The sequence below is a fragment of the Anolis sagrei genome, chromosome 2, assembly GCF_037176765.1.
Source record: "Anolis sagrei isolate rAnoSag1 chromosome 2, rAnoSag1.mat, whole genome shotgun sequence".
Taxonomy (NCBI): domain Eukaryota; kingdom Metazoa; phylum Chordata; class Lepidosauria; order Squamata; family Dactyloidae; genus Anolis; species Anolis sagrei.
In genome coordinates this window covers 234,317,942-234,339,765 of record NC_090022.1, presented here as the reverse complement: position 1 = coordinate 234,339,765, position 21,824 = coordinate 234,317,942, and the positions used below count along the sequence as shown (strand labels likewise).

The following is a 21,824-nucleotide window of genomic DNA, read 5'->3' as shown; positions in this document are numbered from 1 at the left end:
TGATGTCACAATATATTCCGTACCCATTTTGTCACATGCTGTCTTGACATTACATCCTGTCCTTAAACTGAAATGGTTTCACAATGAATTGCAGCGATGTTCATGGCCTTAGCATTTAGGTAGCATATTACAGCACAAACTTTACACTTGGAGGGAAACAGATGAGGATGCTCATTTCTAACCTTCACCACAACGCCAATCAATGAGCTACTGACAACTGGCAATGCTCGTTCTTTTCTGCTGGCTTCCTGCTACACAGCAGTGATACCAACTTCCCCTGAGAAAATTCCCCATGAGAGCTACGTACCTTGTAACCTTACTTTCTGGATAACCCTAGTAATTAATGAGATTTGATCATCCACGGATTTTGGTGTCCATGGGGGGCCCAGGAACCAAACTCCAGTGAATACAAGAGTCTACTGGACTTAAGTTGTTTTTAATAAAACTGCCATATGTGATCATGACACACAGTTGTATATATATTTTTTAAAATCAAAGTTGCTTGGAACACAAACCTGGCTTTTAGGTTATATTCTGTGTTGTTTTAAGGTATCAATGTATTCACATGATATCTTATTTGATTATGTTTTACATTTTCCTACTACTTTTTGATTTAAGTACATTTAACCCTTCGTATATTTGGATTCTGCATCCACAGATTTCACCATCCATGTCATGAAAATATTTTGAAAAATTGGAAAAGCAAACCTTGATTTTGCCATTTAATACAAAGAATATCATTTTACTATACCACTGTATACAATGGGACTAATTGGTATCCATGAGTTTTTGGAGAGGGAGTCCTGGAACCAAACATCAAAGAATATCAGTGGTTCACTGTACCTCATTTGAACTTATATGTGGCACCTCATTGGTAATAAAGACAGAATATAAAGTAAATTCCATATATTCTGGTGTATAAGACTACTTTTAACCCAAGAAAATCTTCTCAAAAGTCAGAGGTCATCTTATATGCAGGGTCGTCTTTATACGCAGGAGTAGACTTATACATGCGAGTAGTCTTATACACGCGAGTAGTCTTATATGCGGGAGTCGTCTTATACGTGGGAGATGTCTTATAGAGTGGGTGCTGAAACTTCCAATTGGAGAATCTATGGTTGCTGCATATGGTGGGGGGAGCTCAAAAATGGCAATGGCCGCGTCCCTGCCATATGCAGCGACTATGAAAGCATTAAGGGCGACGCTCTACAAGTACGGTAGAAGAAAATCCATTCATCAGGATTCGTGGACTTAATGTGGTCCTGATGGTGAGGTGAAGGGCTGCCTCACTGGGAAAGTGTAAGTGAAGGGCGGAGCAAGCTGCAGGCTTCTGGGGTATGGAAAAAAGATGGAGTGGCTCTGGGCCAAGAAAAACACACCTCTTTTACCTGTCTGGCCCGCCTTTGTATCCTATTACTGTACCTCCTCCTCTGCCTCAGATCTCGCTCCTGAAGACTGCAGTGAAGTTGTGCATGTGCGAGATCTGAGAGGCAGAGAAGGAGGTACAGTAATAGGAAAATTACCATATTGAAATCAAATCTGATGCTTTTAAAAATTTTATTTGGTGTGCGTTGGAAGAGGGGTAGTCTTATACGGCGAATATATCCCAAACTCTATATTTTAACTGAAAAAGTTGGGGGTCGTCTTATATACCCAGTCGTCTTATATGCCGGAATATATGGTATATGCATACAATGTGAAGAACCACAACCTTAACCACAAAAGTCACATAGCAAAGCACAGAACATGGGATGCCCAGTAAAGAGGGGAGAAGGCGCCATATTTTTTGTAACCTACCATTATTTTCCTCTAGTATGGTATCTTTTTTATTTGTGGTATTACATGTATATTACTTATACATCCAATTCATTTAGTACTCAAGATAATGATGCCCCATGCAGTCATGTTGGCCACATGACCTTGGAAGCATCTACGGACAGCGTTAGCTTAGAAATGGAGATGAGCACCACGACTAGACTTAATGTCAAGGGGACACGACTAGATTTAATGTCAAGGGGAAACCTTTACCCTTAATTTATTGCATATGGAGAATTAATGTTAGTATATCCCAGTTGCTTAGTTCTTGATTAAAAGCTCACAGTCAGTAAAAATCATGATATCCCGTTTCATGCTCAAGGTGAGTGCAAGTAGAGTGCTTTGGTTACAAACACTAAGAAATAAAGGGAAGGGAACAAAATAGATATATCCAGCAGTTCAAAAAGTTACTGCATGAAAGAAAGAAATGGAGTAAAGTTTTCCCAAAGTTCTGTCCATTCCTGGTTCTGATTGACCCCTCTTACAAAACCTGAGCTATTTCCTTACAAAACATGAGTAAAGTTTCCCAGAAATCTTTTTCTCTCTCTTCCAAGATTAGACGAGATTGACCAATCCAGCTGAATAAATGTTTTTTTTAAAGGAACTTGCCGCAAGGGAATTGTTCATTCTTTCTTCATTGGAGGCATTGCATTTGATTATTACATAATACATCTTCATTCTTCACAGGTATTAGAAAGACAGCTTTTCAGCAGGTTCAGAAAATTCTCCTGTCACTTAGCCAGTAGTTTTCCTTTCCTTGAAACGATAATGTTCATTTTTTAAAAGAGTGAAAACCTTTTGCTGCTTTTCTTTTTGTTTTTATCCCTTTTTATTATTTTGGCATTTATAGGAAACCTTAACTATTTTTTCTTGGAGAGGTAGTGGTGGTATGTCCAGATAAATTAGTGGATTTCAGAATTATCTTTGTTTACTTTTCATGATTTTTATTATACCATGTGCACTTTTTAATATAAAAAGAACATTTTTGCTAAACCATTTTTTCTCACTGGAAGATGGACATAAAAAGTTTGATAAATTCCATTTTTTGTCTGTGTCAGGAGCAAGTTGAAAAAGTGCAAGTCACTTCTACTTTGAGAGAATTTACTGTCTGCAAAGACATTGTCCAGGAGATTTCCAGATGTTTTACCATCCTGTGGGAGGCTTCTCTCATGTCCCTGCATGAGAAGCTGGAGCTGACAGATGGGAACTCACCCCCACTTCCTGCTTCCTGGATTCAAACTCCTGACCTTTTGGTCAGCAGTCCTGCCAGCACAATGGTTTAAACCATTTCGCCACTGGGGACTCCTTATGAATCCCATTAACTTAAATCTAGCAGATACCTATCTTCTCTAAGTATGATGAAATGTGGAAAGAGGGTCCTGTTCTAATAAATATGTCCCCCCCCCCCCCAGAGCTTTTATTTTGGTAGTATTTTGAAAGTAACAAGCAGAACTAACTTTTAAGATTTGGCAGTTGGGTACATGCCTGTGCCTTTCTTAGTAAAGAGGAATAAACAGGAAGCAAAAAGACGGAGGGAAGGTATTTTAAATGCTTTAATTGCTTCTTGGAATTTCATTTACTCGTATGTATTTGGCCTCTTTGAATGTTGCACAATGAAGGTATAAGCATTCCCGGCCTTCCTAATGAATCTACAGCTTTGTTTTAATTCAAATAACAGAGCCTCGAGAAAATGAAGTTTCCTCTGAAGATTGCCATTATGCTATTCTATTTAATATGTTCCAGGTTTCCCATTCTTGGCATTCAAATGGGTCCCCCCATCACCACAATGGTGCATTCACAATGGCTAAAATAATTAGTTGTCCGTTAATGGTAATATGCTGAGTGATGGCTGTATGCTATACGTGTGAGAAAGTGCATCTACTGTAGTTTCAGTAATGAATTTGAGAGGAATGCTAAGTGCACCTGGACTTATAAAATCCATAGATTCTGGAAGACGGGATATATGTCATTTTGTGAAAAACATACCAGAGATGCACTTTTTCTTATTAAGCCATTCATAGCATTATACCTAACTCTTGTAGAACATAAAGAAGTTAAGAATTTGCAGCCTTTCAGATATTATTGGACTGCAGCTTCCATCAGTTTTAACTAACACAGCCAGTGGTAAAGGATGATGGGAGATTTAACTGAGTCATAGAATATGTACATAGGCAGCTCCCCCACCTGCAATTCAGCACATATATACAGGTTGGCACCCAACTATGTACTTTCTATGTGAATCCAAATCCATAATCAGCGTGTAATTAAGCCCTTGTGCTGGCAGGACTTAAGACAACAGGTCAGAGGTTCGAATCCGGGAAGCGCACGGATGAGCTCCCTCTGTCAGTTCCAGCTCCCCATGCGGGAACATGAGAGCAGCCTCCCACAAGGATGGTAAAACATCCAGGTGTTCCTTGGGCAATGTCCTTGCAGACGACCAATTCTCCTACACCAGAAGCGACTTGCAGTTTCTCAAGTCGCTCCTGACACGAAAAAAAGTGTAATGGAAAAAATAGTAGACTAGATGAGGATCAAGAAACTGTGCATCAGATTGATCAGAAAACAAGGGCTCAACTTGTTTTGGGTTGTATTGCTGTTTGGTTTCCTTTTGGATTTCAGCCCTGGGTAATGTGCAGCTTATTGTTGGTGCCATGGTCATAGTTGATCTGCTATTTCTTCAGTGTCTTTTCTGGATTGTTGGCTAATTGGCATGTTGGCTGCACCCTAATAGCTTGTCAGATTTGGATTGTATTTATCACTTTTGTTCTTCTGTCTCACTATCTGCCCTTTCTGTAGTTGCTGATTACATTCTCAGATACACATGTAACACACACATCACTCCTTCAGCCGGTCTTCCTTATTACATGACTTATAATTTGGGTTTAATTAAAAAAAAACTAGTTGATAGTCAGGGATTCAATCCCCAATGTGCTAATATGTGTAACTGTGTCAGGGTTACTGGCAAGCTGTGAATAGCAATTTATTTTCCATGGATTTCATTTTTCTGGTCAGGCAGAAAGCCAATGTGTGATATTCAGTGCTGGAAGGCCAAATCTGTTGTTGAGCAACAGAATGAACCCATCTCCACGCAGTTCTGCTGAGGACAGTGTCCTGAATTTAGGGAACTAGGCTTTTGGAGTACAGTTGCTGCCATAGATGTATTATAGCTCCTGTGTAATATTACTGCAAATGATTTTTAGTGGCCATCTGAGATATCCCATCTAGATGGATTGTGTGGCAGTAGCTGTGCCCCTCTTCCCTATATCATAAAGTACCATCATGTTCCCTATGGAAGCAGATATGTATCCCTTACATAGAGTGAAAAAATAGTGTGGATGTGGGTGGGGAAAGGGTGATGGTGGGATTGCATTAAAGTATTGCAAACAATAGTTGATACTGATCTAGACTAGGATTCATAAGGAGCCCCCAGTGGCACAGTGGGTTAAACCGCTGAGCTGCTGAATTTGTTGACTGAAAAAAATCACAGGTTCAAATCCAGAGAGTGGTGGAGCTCTCACTGTTAGCCCCAGCTTCTGCCAATCTAGCAGTTCGAAAACATGTAAATGTGAATGGATCAATAAGTACCGCTCCGTTTGGAAGGTAACAGTGCTCCATGCAGACATGCTGGCCACATGACCTTGAAGGCATCTACGGACAATGCTGGCTCTTCAGCTTAGAAATGGAGATGAGCACCAACCTCCAGACTTGGACATGACTGGAAAACCTTCACCTTTACCCCATAAGGATCTTTTGTCCATGCAGGGCTTTATTTTAACCAGTTGAACATTAACCATAAGAAACATACACTATTCTACTAGGTAGCAAGGAGTTCCTATGAAAATTGAAAGCTCATTCAGGTCTGTAGGAGTCACCTTGTTGTCTCTTGAGCAGATGTTATTTTTAATTAGTTGCAGAATACTTAAAGTGTGGAATTTACTTGTGCAATTTACAGTGTTTCCCAACTAGATGATTATTTAGGCAAGCACGCACAGCTGCTGGCCAGGCACATCTTGATACAAGACCTTATCTGTTGCAGTGGGAGGTATTATGGGCCTTAGGGCGAAGGGAGGGGGAGAATTTCTTTCTTGCAAATTACCTTGGCTATGTATAGTTTTTAAACTCCTATTGGTGCTCCAGGAGAGTGGTTTCCCCATCTGTTAATGGCTTTTTGCTGCTTTTAGATCCTTCCTCCCACATATCCACCCCACTACAGAACGGTGTATTCTGTCTTTGTTTTATGATGTTGGATGGTTTTCCAGATCTCAGCCAATCTGTGATAAGATTGGGACTTCCCCCATAAAAATCCGATGTTTTGAAACTTTGAACATATGTGTGACTCTGGATATAGCAGAGAGAGGTGGAGATGTATTGTGCTATGTGCAAGATCTTTTCAAAAGCTTGGTGTAGCATAACCAGTTTGTTTTATCAATCCAGGTCTTTTTTCTTTTCATGTTTTTTTTAATTAGGGTATTATTTATTTATTTACTTACTTTATTTCTATACCGCTTTTCTCAGCCCTCAGGTATTAACTTTAGTAGTACTGCTGAAGAAGAAGGTCATTGACAAATAGATAGGCAATACAGGTTGATAATATTTGATTGAATAGATTGAAGTTCCATATTAAGCAATGTGTAGTCTCTGGTAGTTCTAAAACTATAAAGGAAACAATGTTAGTGTTATTTTTTGGTGTTACCATTTTCAAATAAAATTGTGACATACACATTTGATAGTATCTAAGACTGGAGTAGAAAATGCTTATATGTTACAATATAATGTCACAAGTGCTGATCCCTTCTAAGAGTGGCCTAAGTTACGTTCTTCAGAATAGACTTTTAGATCTTTTAGGTTTGTGAGTATTTTCATAGATTACTGATACCTATTCTGTCAAAGTTATTGTAGAATTTAAGGATGTGATCATACATAGGTTGTGCAAGGTGACTGGCAGATATTCTGTTGGCAATTAAGAGGATGTTCATTGGTCTTTTGCTAGTTATTTGGTCACTGTGAAGGTCAGAACACAACAACTGCAAAGCAGTGACAACATCCAAAGGGACCTACAGGAGACCTCCCATCAGGTTTCTGACTGGTGCTTGTTTAATTGCATCCAGCTAAAATAAAATCAGTGAACACTTGTCTGCTGCTCTGCCTGCTCTGCTCTTCAAGAGCCCAGAAATGTCTCAGTTTGCAGGGGCTGCAACTGAGAAAAGTGTGTTTGGTGGGCTTAGATGGGAATCTTTCATATGATGTGGGAATCTAGCCATTTGTTGATTCAGAAATCTTTCACAGAACTCAAGAACTCAAGTTTTCTTAACGGTTGCCTTAGTTAGTTCAGAGCTTTCCAACCTCTGTACCAGGACATGTCCGTGTGTCATACGAACATACAAAAAAACCTCTGAGTCTGTGTAAAATAAGCAATAGATCATGTATTTTTCAAAATATAAATGAAAGGTTTTCGTGATATATGTTGGGTCCCCAAACATTTTATTACAATTTATCTATGTGTATGTACCTCTTCTGAGGGGTTGCATTAACCACCAATTTGCTAGTAAAACTGAATTACTGTGTCACAAAATGATGCATGTCTAGAAAGTGTGTCACCAATAATGTTTGGAAACCTCTGCCTTACCTAATGGCTGAGAATTATGTGAACCACATGCATTTCCTTATGGGAAGGAAGAAATGAATGAAAGATATATATTGGCTTCTGTAAAGATACACCTCCACACATAATACATATAGGTCAAAAAATGGAGGCCCACGTGTCTAGAGGGGAAATTTCTCCTGTAGAACATTTTTCTTTTTGTCTCAGTATTTTCTGAGAATCGGACATTGCCTTCTGATCACTTCTAGTTTCATTGAGAGTGGTGCAGTCCATGGGGGGTCTGTGGCATGGAAAGAAATTGCCCTCCACCAGGCTCTCTGATGTTACTCATCTCACCTTAGTTGATATTCCATATTAATATTTCATTAATGCCTTGGTGAGGAATAGCACCTCAAGAGAAAACATCAGATGAGTGGACTAGTAAGTACATGCATGTATGTATGTGCAGAAACACCTTCTGCTTTTGTTCCTTATTTCATGAAGAATTCCTTCCGAGTGATCGCACCCAGACAGGTAGGAAAAATAACCAGATCAAAGTGTCTTAGTAAATACTTTTCCCTTCTAAAAGGTTTGGTTTCATCTCATCCTGTACTTTGTTATACCCGTCGTTGGTTTTTTGTTGGCTTGTTCTTTCTCTGTGTTCCCTGTAGCATCTCGGAGTTTAGTCTTCTAGGCAACAGCTGTTTCCTACCATTTACAGTCAACCCAGTCATGAATTAAAGCAATTTGATACTCTTGTAGACTATCCAGGAAGCCTTAAGACACTTAATGGTGCAATTATTTAAAAAGCTCTGATACCTATATAATGGCTACAAAAGCACTTTGATATTTTTTTTCAAAAAATCTGATTCAGAACCCACCTTGACTGGGGAGCATTAACTGTAGACATAATTGTGAATTAAACAGTTGCTGAGCTTAAAAGCAGCTGCCAAGAAAAAATCCCAGTATTTCAAATGGCTTTTTGCAACATTAGATTATCACAGTAGCAGCTGACATTTCAGTTCTGATCAACCAGCTTCTTGGGTAGAAGGCATAAAAAAGAGGGAGGTGACACAATGGCCTGAGAACATTTCCCACTGAAAGGAATTTGAGTCCATGGAGGGATTGTCTTCAGGTTATGGGAAGGTTTTCTCTTGCTGTAGTTGTGACTCTAAAGCAGGGGTCCTCAAACTACAGCCCGTGGGCCACATGTGGCCCGCCGAGGGCATTTATCCGGCCTGCCAAGGAGGAGGCCTCCCTTTCAGTGGAATCAGTCTTGGCTCTGCTAATGCAGAGCTCCTTTCATTCTTTCTGTCTCCCTCTCACGTGCTCTCTCTTTCTCCCCATTTCAGTCTCTCCCCTTTCCCCCCTCTCTTTTTCTTTCTCTTTCTCCCTCCTCCTTTCTCTCTTTTCTCTTTCTTCCTCTTTTTTCACTCCCTTTTCTATGCAGTGTGCATAGGAATTTGATCATAGTTTTTTTAAAAAATCTATAGTCCGGCCCTCCCAACAGTCTGAGGGACAGTGTAGTGGCCCCCTATTTTAAAAGTTTGAGGACCTCTGCTCTAAAGGCATCAGATCCTATCTGATGTTGAAAACCAACGAGGATCAGCACTGGTTAGTACTTGGACGGCAAACCTCTAAATAGGGTATAACTTAAGACTCTAAAGGAAAGCAAGGGAAAAATTGCCTAACAAAACACTTTGAAATTCATGGTGTCACTATAAGTCAACATGTAGCTCGAAGACACATAGCTGCACAGTTGTGAAAGTGTGCTCACCTCTGTTGAATGTTTGTCCATTATATTTTCCTACAGCTACAGATGGATCGATTTATGGAGAGAGCCTTGAACGTTAAAAACAAACACAAAGGAGTGTTGCCAATGTCTTGGCTGTGTGGTATTCTGTATTGTATTGTAGCAGAAAATCCCTGTGTGTGGTGCCAAAGACAAGCAATTCAGTTTATTGTCTAATTACATGAATGTATATAAAATCGACAGTCTTCATTTGAATGAATTATGCCATTGATACTGAAGTCTTGAAAATACATTTTGTGCCATCCTGATCCAGTGTTAACTGTCACTGCCTCTTAATTATTATTTTTTCCATTTATTTGTTTATATTGCATGCCACATGACATGAGCACATTAGAATTGCTAGTCTGATAATTTCTTGACTTCAGGCTTTTTACTGAAGCGTTCCCTTGGGGTGGGAGGAATAGCCAAATCTTGGAAAAGTTACATTTTCGGATAGCAGCCCCCACATTTGAGTGTGGGGTTTCTGTTCTGGGAAGGTATGACTGCTAGATTTGCTTGAGGTGTGGCATTTTCACTATATTACTAATAGATATGAAACCTAAACAAAGAATTTTGGGCAGTAATTCTTCAAGGTCTGAAAAATCTTTGTTAATTTGGTTGCTATTATGAAAGTGATTGGATGCTCATCTTTTAAAATGATGTTATAACTTCTTTTCCTTGCAAAGTAAGCCATCATTTATCTGAAGACAATCTTTACTTCATTTTATGACATTGAAGGCCAAAATGTAATGATGTGCCCCTTTGTTTTTGTTTTAGTAACAACACTGAAGATTTCTGGACAACTTTTGTTGAATTTAATTGCTATACCATAGAGAAAATTGAAACGTAGTCCTTCATTCCTGGAAGAGGAATTGAAAAGTTCCAAATGTTGAAAGGTAGTGTATGATTTTTTTAAACTTTGCCTCCATTTTCTGCATTGTAGTCTGTCCAGATTAATCGATAATGAAAATGCACAGCCAATTTTCCTATTTAGGGAAATACACTGGGGTTTTGAATTTGAAGCAGTATGCCTCTGTTCATGATGGATCATCACCACCACATTAAATAAAGCTTGTAAAAGTTACATTAAAATGTTAAAAGGAGAGTTATGGAACTTGTAGTAGTTGAAAAATAACTTTACCCAGCTCTGCTATAAAGTATATACTATTTGTAAGTTTGGTTAGATTTGAACCTTGCATTTTAACAAGTGTGCAAGCTGTATCATTTGATAAGAATGCTGGTATTTTCTGTTTGTATAGTAGATCCTCCACTTTCATAGGTTCAGGATGACCTACAGAGAAAATGCTAATCATATCTGCAAATAATCGAATCCATAAAAATAAACTGGCAAATGTGGAAGGCTGACTGTATTTATTCTGGGTTGTTGTGTGTTTTCTGGGCTATATGGCCATGTTCGAGAAGCATTCTCTTCTGATGTTTCGCCCTCATCTATGGCAGACATCCTCAAAGGTTGTGAGATCTGTTGACAACTAGAAAAATGGGGTTTATATATCTGTGGGATGTCCATGGTGGGAGAAAGAACTCTTGTCTGTTTTACAAGATGTGAATGTAGCAATTGGCCACCTTGATTAGCATTTAATGGCCTAGTAGTTTTCAAGGCCTGTCTTCTTACTGCCTGGGGGAATCCTTTGTTGGGAGATAATTAGTTGGCCCTGATTGTTTCTTGTCTGGAAGTCCCCGGTTTTTTAGTATTGTTCTTTACTGTTATGATTTTAGAGTTTTTAAATACTGGTAGCCAAATTTTGTCCATTCATACCTATCTCTAACAGACAAGAGTTCTTTCTTCCGCCCTGGACATTCAACAGATATATATATATAAACCTCACTTGCCTAGTTTCCAACAGACCTAACAACCTCTGAGGATGCCTGCCATAGATGCAGGCGAAACGATAGGAGAGAATGTTTCTAGAATATGGCCAAACCTACAAAAAACCCAGTGATTCCGGCCACAAAAACCTTCGATACTACATTGTATTTATTCTGTTAGGATAACCTCAGTGCATCCTTCATATTTTTGTGTACATATATGACAAATATCTCTTTATCTCTCTTTCTTATAAAGTACACACACACACACACACACAGTTGCACACATAAAAATACTCCTTATATATTGTGTTTATTCATTTGGGCAGATTTGTATGTTGTAGGAAAACAGCCTAGATTCCAGATATCCAGTGTGAATATCTAGAATAAAATAGATTAGAGGAGCAAGGAAGGGAAAACTTTCAGAATAAACTATTGGTAATTTGATTTGACAGGTTAAAAAAAATACTGTTTCACTTTTTGCCCATGGATGCCATTCAGCTAAGGCTCACGAAAACATGTCTATGTGTATTGAACTTTGTACTTCTCAAAGAATCTATTCGTGGATTTGACAGCCATATAATTAAACAATTACAGTACTGGAGTTTTATTTAATAAAATGGCCTGCTGTACTCATTTGTCTGAAAAGGCTACAGCGCTTGCACATTAATGAGTGACTGAGACAATATTTCTTGGCAAAGAATGTCTCTCAGGATGAGATGCTTTAACTTTAAGTCCCTTAACCCATCTTGACAGACGTTTCCACAAGAATGCAGAGGGCCTCCTTGTTGGACCTTCAACAGTGCAAATAGGTACAAGTACATTTTATTTTCTCAGGCTTCTTCCATCCTTCTGCCCAAGGAATAATTATGGGAACACTACTAGGTCTTTGGAAGACAAAGAAGCTAAGGCTTTGTTTGCATGAACAACTAGTTTTTGTTTCGCAAACACTGAATTCACCCTGGCAGCTTATCCCATCACCTTCCGCTGATGCTTTATTACAACTGGGCTATCCCACAGTAGTTTGGTGTTATCCTGGGGCCTTGTGGGGGGGGGGGGGTAAACAACTCACAGAATTCTCTGGGCATTAGCATTCTGAGAGTTCTGATCCCAAAAAGTACTATTTGTCCAAGTTTTGACTTTTTCTCTTTGAGTGACAGGAAAAGGCAGTATAGATGTTTTTGGTTTTAATTTCAAATACCCCAAAACATACATTTTTATAATTGGCGGTTTTGCCAATACAGACTAATGAAGTCCCTCTTTTTCATATTGCACTAAGCGCAATTTTTTTGTGTGTGTCAGTGACTTCTTCTACACTACCATATGAAATCTAGATTATATGCTTTGATAATCTGGATTATATGGCAGTGTAGAGGGGTCCCTAGACAAACCTGTAGTGCATCCTCTTTCCACATATACCCCGACCTTTTCAGTGCTTCCTCCTACTCTTCATGAACCCCCCTTCTTTCCTATGCCTACACATCTTGTGAGCCATTCCCAAATAGCCCCTATAAAGATTGCAAGCATATCTACACAGCAAACTCCTTACAAGCTTTAATTATGGGTCTAACCTATGAGATCTTGGGATCTGAAATCTAATGATGAAGTTTGAATTGTGGTAGGGTGTTTTAGTCTGCTCTTCTGAACTACAATATTACAACACTTTAGAAGCTAATCCTAAATATTTTATCAAACTTTAAATTTCAGGATACTGAAAAAATGAGTTGTGGCAATTATCAAATGCTGTAGTTGTGAAGTATGGATTATTGTTTCTCAGAATGCTTCCTGTTGCACAGCAGGTTTCCAAGATAGAAAGATAGAAACAGCAACAAATGTCTCTCAGTCAGTGCACAGAAGTATTTTTGTTGTTGTTACTAATAAAGTGTTATGTGTACTGATGGTGTTATATCAAAACCCTTGATGTCCTCTAGAATTTGATTCCAGGGCCCACAAGGATACCAAAAACCCATGGATGTTCAGGTCCCATTGCATTTAATGGTATAGAAAATTGTATTCTTTATGAAAAATGGCAAAATCAACCTTTGCTTTTTGTTTTAATATTTCCAAGTCCTAGATAGTTGAATAGAATTATTGGATATAGAATCCATGGATACGGACAGCTGACTGTAAATAAAGAATGTTTGTCATGTTGCCAGTGCAGGCAGAGGTGAACCAAACAAACACCCAGTTTGAATCAAACTGTTTAATTAAAGCAGCATTTACTTTCTGACTGTTTTAATAGTCTAAAATATAAAACATAAAGATAGCACTCAGCCATAGAATATAAAACAAAAACTGATAGCAAACATCGGTGCAAATTCAAGAGAACACCGTAATCAAAGGGTCCAGTCCAGTGGTCAAATGCCAAGAGTTCAGTGAGTAAAGTCCAGGGATCAAGAGTCTATACCGTAGTCAGAAGCCAGTCCAGAGATTTAAGGTTCCAAGAGTTCAGGATACCAAAAATCCACAAACCTGGGGGAAACCCATCAACATCTACCACCAAAATAAAACAAATACTTTTCTCCCAAAGCTCAGTCCCAAAGCTAGCTCTTTATATGCAGTAACACATAGCTGCAACCTATGCAGTAACACATAGCTGCAACCTTCCATGCCTCCACCCTTAATTGCTTTCACCCATAAATTCTTACTTACATATTACTCAGCGTTTTAGAACTAAGGCTTACATTAACCCTTCCATCACCAACTGCTAAGCCTGCCACCACCAATCACCATCAACTGCAGAACATGATATTTGACAATGATGGATAATAACAGTAGTAGTAGTAGTAGTAATATCATTTCAACTCTGACATGTTGGGAGAAAACTCTGCTAGTTCAACACTGCTCTCTATGATTATCATTATGGTGTGCTTCAATGTGTATATGTATTCCTGTAGCAAGGCATGAACGATGACATTATTGGCTGAGATCTGCTAGGGTCCTTTGGAGGTGTCAATGGATGATGTGATCATTCTGTGCCTGGCTATAGCGACACAGACAGACACTCCACTAATTCCCTCATCCTCCATCTGCCACTGAATGGTTGTGAGGGAGGCTTCAACAGTTAATGGGAAGGGTGGCATTGGTTAATGGAGTGCGAGGAAGATAATGTGACAAAAAAGAAGACATCCAAAATATATGTTGGACTTACATGTGTGTATGTCACTAACAGGATGTGTTTAGGCAAGCAGCTTTAAATTGTGTGGTTCAATCGTCCATCCTTAATCTTCATTATTGAAAAAGTACAAATCAATTTAAGCACACTTTGTTTGCAGTTGAATGTAAACACTTGGTTATGTTGCTACTGAACTGGAAAGCATAAGAAAGGGGATGCACATTAGGGCACTCCTATTTTCACAAAAGATACTTTCCACAAAATTATTGCCACGTTTTGTATTATCTTCAATAGCTCAGCTGTACTGAAAAGCCTTTAGCAGCCAAATGGAGTGCTGCATGAAGCGCGTAAGTTTTGGCTCTGTGCCGCTGATCACATCAGCTGGGCTTGGTGCGCATACCTGAGAAAAGGTACTCTGTATCCTCAAGAGGCACATTAAATAAGCTTTTGGCAGAGAGGTTTGTTAGATTTTATTAAGCAGCAGCCAACCACCATGTTGAATACTTGTTCATAAATAGTGTTTGCTTACACTGTGGATATGCAGTAAGCTTTAAAGGCAAAGAATAGCTTTCTTGGAATAATGGTTTGTGCATTGATTGGTGGCAACAAATCCTCTATAAAATATTTTCTCAGAGCCAATTAGCATCTTCAGAGAAAGCAGGTGATTCAGTTTTCCTTGGTTTATGCAGTTTCTGAATACAAGTGAGAAAGGTGTTGTATTTTAGGATATTCTCCCCATATCCAAAGCATCTTGCCCAGTAAAAAAAACAACATTTGAGAAAGGAGGCAAGGAGACTCAGCTCATTTGGCTTTGGAAAGTAATTTTTCATCGTGAATGAACATTATATCACCTCCCTTCTGAAATGACATAAATCTTAGGAGAGCAGACGCACTGCTGTAGAAAAGGTTGTGCTTAGGATGTGTCTGTATTATAGAATTAATTGAGTTCGATACCACTTTAACTGCTGCAACTCAATGTTATAGAATCATGGGAGTTTTAGAAATTCTTTAGCCTTCTCTGTCAAAGAGTTCTGGTGTTTCACCAAATCCAAATCTCAGGATTCCTTAGCATTGAGCCATGCCAGTTGAAGTAGTGTCGAACTGCAATCATTCTACAGTATAGATGCACTTAGTTTCCTGCTAAGCATTCATCATTGATGACTATACATAACCATTTATACATATCTGAGGGCACTGTAGGCTTGCAATTAGTAGTGCTGTGGTATGTTTTAAGTTCAGGACTTCATCATAACACTTAGTATAGCAACAGCCTGAGGTGGAATCCAAAAATAGCTATATTGATCTGTATATAAAGAAGTTTCTAGGAAATTGGAGATTTTCAATTCTACAAAGAGTTGGGACTTCATCCTATGGGATGAGTAAAGCATTTGGGATAATTGTTTTTCTCATAAGCCTTGCAAATCCCCGTTTTGAAATTAAGTGGATGGTTTTCCTACCCCCATTGCATGGTTTCCCTATTTCCACTTTCTTTTCTAATTATCTGTTTGCCTTCTCATCACATGGGAGACATATTTCTCCTCCCATTGTCTCCTGCCACATTTTTTGTTGCATATTACAGTTTCTCTTTATAAGTACAGATCGTTCTCAATTCAAAAGACAAGTCTATTTATTTTACGTTAAAAGGAGAAATAAATTACTGTTATTTCTACCTCTCTTGAATGCTTATGTTCTCCCTGTCTAGCTGGTAGGAAATGACTTTTGGTCTCTGTTTAAAATGGATTTCTGTTTGAGTCCAGATGTTTGGTGCACTGTATCGTAATAGGAGTATATAAGGTCTTTTGCGTGGTATGCTTCTACAAGCTTTGATACACAATTTTTCAGTACATAGTACTAGTAACTATACCAGCCATATTTTATGGTGGTACATACTGATTTTCCTTGACACTAAGATTATTCATGCTGACATTGAACAACAGTACTATAATAAAATATAATCATATTGTTGAGAGAAAACCACACACTCCAGATCCATTTGTCCAATTCTCAATTACATGGAAGAGGAGATTATATAATAACATCTGTTGTTCAAATGCCTGTTTGTTGCATTAGAACTTTGGATAAGTATTATTCTTTTGGTCGCTTTCCTCATTTTACACACTATTCATCCTAGTGTGAGCATGCTCACTTTTGATTTTTTAAAATAGTGTCTAATGACTTGACTAATATTTAGTCAAAATGAAGTCTCCAAGGACCCTCTACACTGTTGTATAATGCAGTTTAAAACTAAATTATATGGCCAAGTAGACCCATATATAATGCAGTTTACCTGCATTGAACTGTATTATATTGCAGTGTGGATGGGGCCCAAGAAACCCCATTCAATTGCTTTACCATTTAAATCATTTTATTATAAAATTCTAAACTATTTTCCAACAAAAAGTTAAAAAAAACTATCTGGAATAGACAATAACACTGAAATAACATGGAGGAAACAGACTACAGTTAGGTCTTGGTATCCACTGGGATTTGGTTCCTGTAGAGATCAAAATCGATGCGTGCTCATTATATATAGTGGCAAAGTAAAATGGTGTCCCTTATATAAAATGGGTTTTATAAAAGCCCTTATATAAAATCAAGGTTTGCTTTTGGAGTTAGTTTAATGCTTTCGAAGAGAGGATGGTTGAATCTATGGATACAATATCCATGATCTGTCTCTCAGATTATTCCAGACAGAAGAGGTGATTCATGAAAAAAATACGACAATGAATTTAATTTTTTTTATTTTGGTTGTACAAGGTACTGGCAAAGAAGATAAGGACATATTAATGAAAGCATTGTAGCTGGAACAAATTTTAAAGAAAAGACGGTGTTACCTTTTCTTAAAGATGTTAGCAAGTTATTGGGAAAGCATCCATCTTGAGGTCCGAACACCTCCGTGCTTTCTAGTTGCCATAGTTACAGTCTTCTACGGGCTCACCTTTCATGTTGACAAAAAATGAAAAATGAACTCATATCGCTAGAACAATGAGGCTTCCAGTTGTGTATAGGTGCAATAAATATATCTAGCCGACTCATTACAGCTAAGGTTTTCTGCACAGTTCTCTGCAGTTGCCATTGGGACATACCTGTAATTCTACTTGGTTGGCATATTTTACAGCATCTTTGTGAAGAGTAAAAGACCCCAAAAACAAACTGCATAGCAGTTGCTAGAACTACATTATTCTGCCTTTAAAAAAATCCTTTTAGTAGAGAACATCATGCAATTAGCAGTTAATCTTGGGAGTCGAATTTATATTTAGAAGATTTGAAGGGCAGTCTGAGTTGAGAGGAAACGTTGAAATGATCGATCTGTCGGGGAGCATTTTGTTCAAGGAAAAGCCGTCATGTTGCCCAAAACGTCCCAATGATTGCTTGGCACTCCCTTGCTTCTAATCCAGTCAGGAAAGATAAGGATTTCCTTTATCAGAGAGAGATTAATTGCACTAACAATTATAAAAGCATTGGTGAGTCTGTATTGTCAAAGGCTTTCATGGCCGGAATCACTGGGTTGTTGTAGGTTTTCCAGGCTATATGGTCATGTTCTAGAAGCATTCTCTCCTGATGTTTCACCTGTATCTATGGCAGGCATTCTCAGAGGTTCTGAGATCTGTTGGAAACTGGGAAAATTAGGTTTATATATCTGTGGAATGTCCAGGGTGGGAGAAAGAACTCTCATCTGCTTGAGGCAAGTGTAAATGGACAAAATTGGGCTACCAGCATTAAAAAAAAAATCTCTGAAATCATAACAGTAAGAACAACACTCAAAAACTGGGGAATTTCAGACAAGAAACCATCAAGGCCAACTGATCGCCTCCTGACAAAGGATTCCCCCAGGCAGTGACAAGTCACACGTAAAAACTGTCAGGCCATCAAATGCTAACTGAAGCATTCACACCTAGAACAAGAGTTCTTTCTCCCACCCTGGACATTCCACAGCAACATATATCCAATTTTTCTAGTTTCCAACAGACCTCACAACCTCTGAGGATGCCTGCCATAGATGCAGGCGAAACGTCAGGAGAGAATGCTTCTGGAACATGGCCATACAGCCCAAAAATCCTACAACAACCTATTGGGTGGGGGGGTTCTCTCTCTCTCTGAGTTTCATGGTTTCTTTTAATTCGTCATTTCTCCCAGAGAGGTTCTTATTGAAATTTTCACACATCCATGAAATGTGAGAATGGCGGGATGCTATGAAGGATGAAATTCAAATGTGACAACTATTTATGGCACTCTGGAATCCTTGGGAGTGAGAGAATCCTACATAACAACAAGAATTGATGACAGGGTTTATTCTTATTATTTTAAACACAACAAGATTAGTTCACAGCAAACAAAATCACCATGCTGCCTGTTGTATCGGATCACACATCAGAATTATTATTATTATTATTATTATTATTATTATTTGCTGACACATCCTTTCAGATTGTGAAAGATGTGTAATTGTTACCCAGCTCATGGGCCACAATTCCCCAGAAAGGAATTAGAACTAGTTTGACACCATAAACTGTTTCCCCCATAAACTCATAACAATGACCCCTTTTCATAAGCCCAGTTTTAGGTGGAAAAAAGTGGAGAGATGGGTGCCAAATACAATTTATCTTCGTTTTGCATTCTGCTGAAAATTATTGAAGTGTCTGCACACTGATATCCATGCATGATGCCCCATCATAATGGCATTCATATAGAGCAGTTCTTCTTAAACTAGCTGAGGCAGAATGGCAGGATTGGCACTGCATTTACCCATTGTTTCTTTCCTTTCTGGAAGCTTACTGTGCAACACAGCAGCCCATGGACCTGCACTTTCAGTACCCTTGATATAGAGGAACTTGCCTAGAAAACTTTACAAAGTAATGCCATCTATGTGACTGCTATTTGATGACCTTTTTAAAAAAATACCCTGCATTTTAAAAGTTCCAGACTTGGTTAGATGTGAAGATGAGAAGGCAGTACAGGGAGTTGGTTCAGACCCTCAAAACTCTGTGCCCACTTTCTGAATGCTGGATTACATTGCCTTTGGTCTGATCCTTTCTTTGTTTGACAATGACATCCTTCAGCTCGGACATCAGTAAACTTGTCAGCGAAGGGTGTTCTGTCCACATGGATCAGTCATTTTATGTGTGTTTTGATGTGCAGGGGGATGTGCATACATTAAAGGGTCACTCTGGAGCTTCTCCTAAGCACTGTTCACTGTGGAAAACCTTTTTTCTCTCTCTAGCAATCCATACAATCCCACTGTGCTGGAGGAGTGATATGCTGCAGAAGGAGCTATTCTGGCTGCTTATAAATCCATTTTCTCTCAGTTAGGACAACACTTGAGTGCTTTCTAAGTGTTTCTTGTGGTGGCATTTTTTACTTGCTTTTATGTTGTTTTAAAATCAAGATTTTAAAAAAGATATTTGGTGTCTTATAATGAGACATAATGCATACCATTTTTATGGGAAGTGAATATAAATTTAATATGCAAATACATTTTCCTGGAGAAGTAATGTCATAAGGGGAATTCTTGCAAACTAGTTACTCTAGAGAAGTAATTTGTTTGTTTTTTAATCTTAAAAACTGGACTGAACTTTTAGCCCAATTTAAGATTAAGATTTTTTTTTATAAACTTAAGCTCTGAACTGAACTTGTTATTTGGACTGTCTATATTTCTAATTTGGACTTTCATTAAAATATTAAATTGGAACTTGGATTTTCAAGTTCAGTCCAACACCCACCCCCGGTATCATTTTCCCTCCTGCAAATGCATTTCCATGAATAATAAATGTAAATATATGAATTATGAGAGCACATGGACAATGTGGTCAAAAGCTTCCTGTAGCTATTTTTGTTCTTTCCTTTTGTAAAAGTAGACTCATTTTCTCTATGAGTATTTATTAACAAAGGAAAAAATTGTACTTTGAAAAAACCTGTTGACCACTTCCTTTTCTTTTACCTTTTATGTCTGCAGCTTTGTTTGCAAGTGCAACTCATCAGAGGCATGTGCTTTAAAAGCAGAAGAGTTGGTGAAGCGCCTTCTGGAATTATTTTCTATTCACCATTGTAGCAAATGTATGTTCATTTGTAGAAGTGATCCATCAGATAAAAGACATTTGGAAACTGCATCGTATTACTTTAATGCGATGTCTCTGTTTTCATAAACTCTCTATGCTAAACTCCCTACGCTGTTCTACTGCCCAATGAACTTTTGCTCCTGGACTTCCCAAGTATTATTGTAGAACAAAAAGTCATAACATGGCCCTCGTTGTATATGGAGCAGTGAGTTTATTTTTTGGAATGGCATCAGCGCTTGGTCCAGTGCCTCGGATCAACTGGGGACACAAAGGTAAGAGCATAGTTTCAGGTTAAGATGTGTGGCTGTGTATGTGCTTTCAAGTTGACTTATGGGGGCCCCATGATTTTCATACATATGATTTATTTATTTATTTATTTCATCCATTTGTATCCCGTCCTTCTCTCCCCCGGGGGGGGGGGGGAGGGAAACGGGGACTCTGGGTGGCTTCACAGTCGGTTGTCTTGGGCATGGAATAGTCAGAGGTCCTTATGCCAGCAAAAAATGAAACTCATTTTTTCTTGTACTTTGCTGATACCGTGTATGAGACTTCGTGTCAATTAGATAATGCGTTTAGTCTAATTCAGAGTCTTTTGTTTTCTTCTGATAAGCAGCACACTCAGTACTTTTAAAAGTAAGGTTAAAGAGGTTAATAACATAGAACAGTTGAAAAGAATACTGAAATATGTCCTTACTGGAGTTGACAGGAACTAACTTCGAGCCATTGTAACAGTTCCATTTGTGCTGACTTATTCTGGGAAAACTTTCTCACTATTAAGATATTGTCACTTGCTAGCTCTGATTTCTAAGATAATGCATAACTGAACATCTGCATATCCAAAAGAAAAACAAGTTTAGCAGAACTATATTGTACAGAACATTCAGTTCTCAAGGGATAACAAACAGAAATTAATCCAAAGTAACTATTGACAAACAACAGCTCAGTTGAATGTTCTAAAGGTGATCCAGCGTTTTCAAAGAGATTGTGAGCTGAATGATTCTTTATCTAGTTTTGTTATTACTTCTTCAGTCACTTATATTTCAGGGAGCAATTCTCTTACTTTCCTCTTTTCCATTCAGGTTGCTTCAGGAGTTGCTCTCTATCATTTGCTTGTCTTTTTTGACATGCTGTCCCTGAGTCAGTTGATCAAATCTCATGTCTGTCAGCACTATCTATATATTCCTGATAACCCAGCTCTGTTCTCCAATCCCTCCCCTTCAATGCAGTCATATGTTTCCACATGACATCAACAAATCTGCTTGGGACTTCCATTGCTGGCTCAAATATGGAAGATCCAAGACTATGCACTTCTTATTTTTTCTACCAAGCCTTCATCTTCCGTTACATTCCCTGTATAGTTTCATAACTTTGCACACCCTCTACTCTGGCCTCCTTTCTTCTGTCATTTGTCTAGCATAAATACCTTATTCATACCTTTATCTTCTGTTCTACCAGCCTTAGCAACCTAAAGACCTCCTACTCTCCCAAGTCATTTGTGTGAATTGCTCTTCAGTTCTGCTCTTTGGGCTGTGGGAAAAGAATGGTGAAATCTGCCTTCATTGAGAAATTCCTCCCACTGGAAAATTTCTGAAACTCAGCTGCTTGTTTGCAAAACCTATAGTTCTTTTAATTTTAATC

The 21,824-nt window shown here is 38.5% G+C and overlaps 1 protein-coding gene across 3 annotated transcripts in view; it reads left to right on the top strand.

The window, feature by feature from the left end:
* SEMA4D (semaphorin 4D) overlaps positions 1–21,824 on the top strand; it is a 124,315-nt gene that overhangs the window by 71,203 nt on the left and 31,288 nt on the right. For 2 of the 3 annotated variants that reach the window (XM_060762028.2, XM_060762029.2), the window contains exons 3-4: positions 9,966–10,084; positions 20,084–20,458. In XM_060762028.2, coding sequence (XP_060618011.2) covers positions 20,368–20,458 — 91 coding nt within the window. In that variant the 5' untranslated portion in view covers positions 9,966–10,084; positions 20,084–20,367. Of the gene's footprint in view, positions 1–9,965; positions 10,085–11,806; positions 11,828–20,083; positions 20,459–21,824 lie in introns of those variants that run through there. The other variant, XM_060762030.2, reaches the window with a different exon arrangement.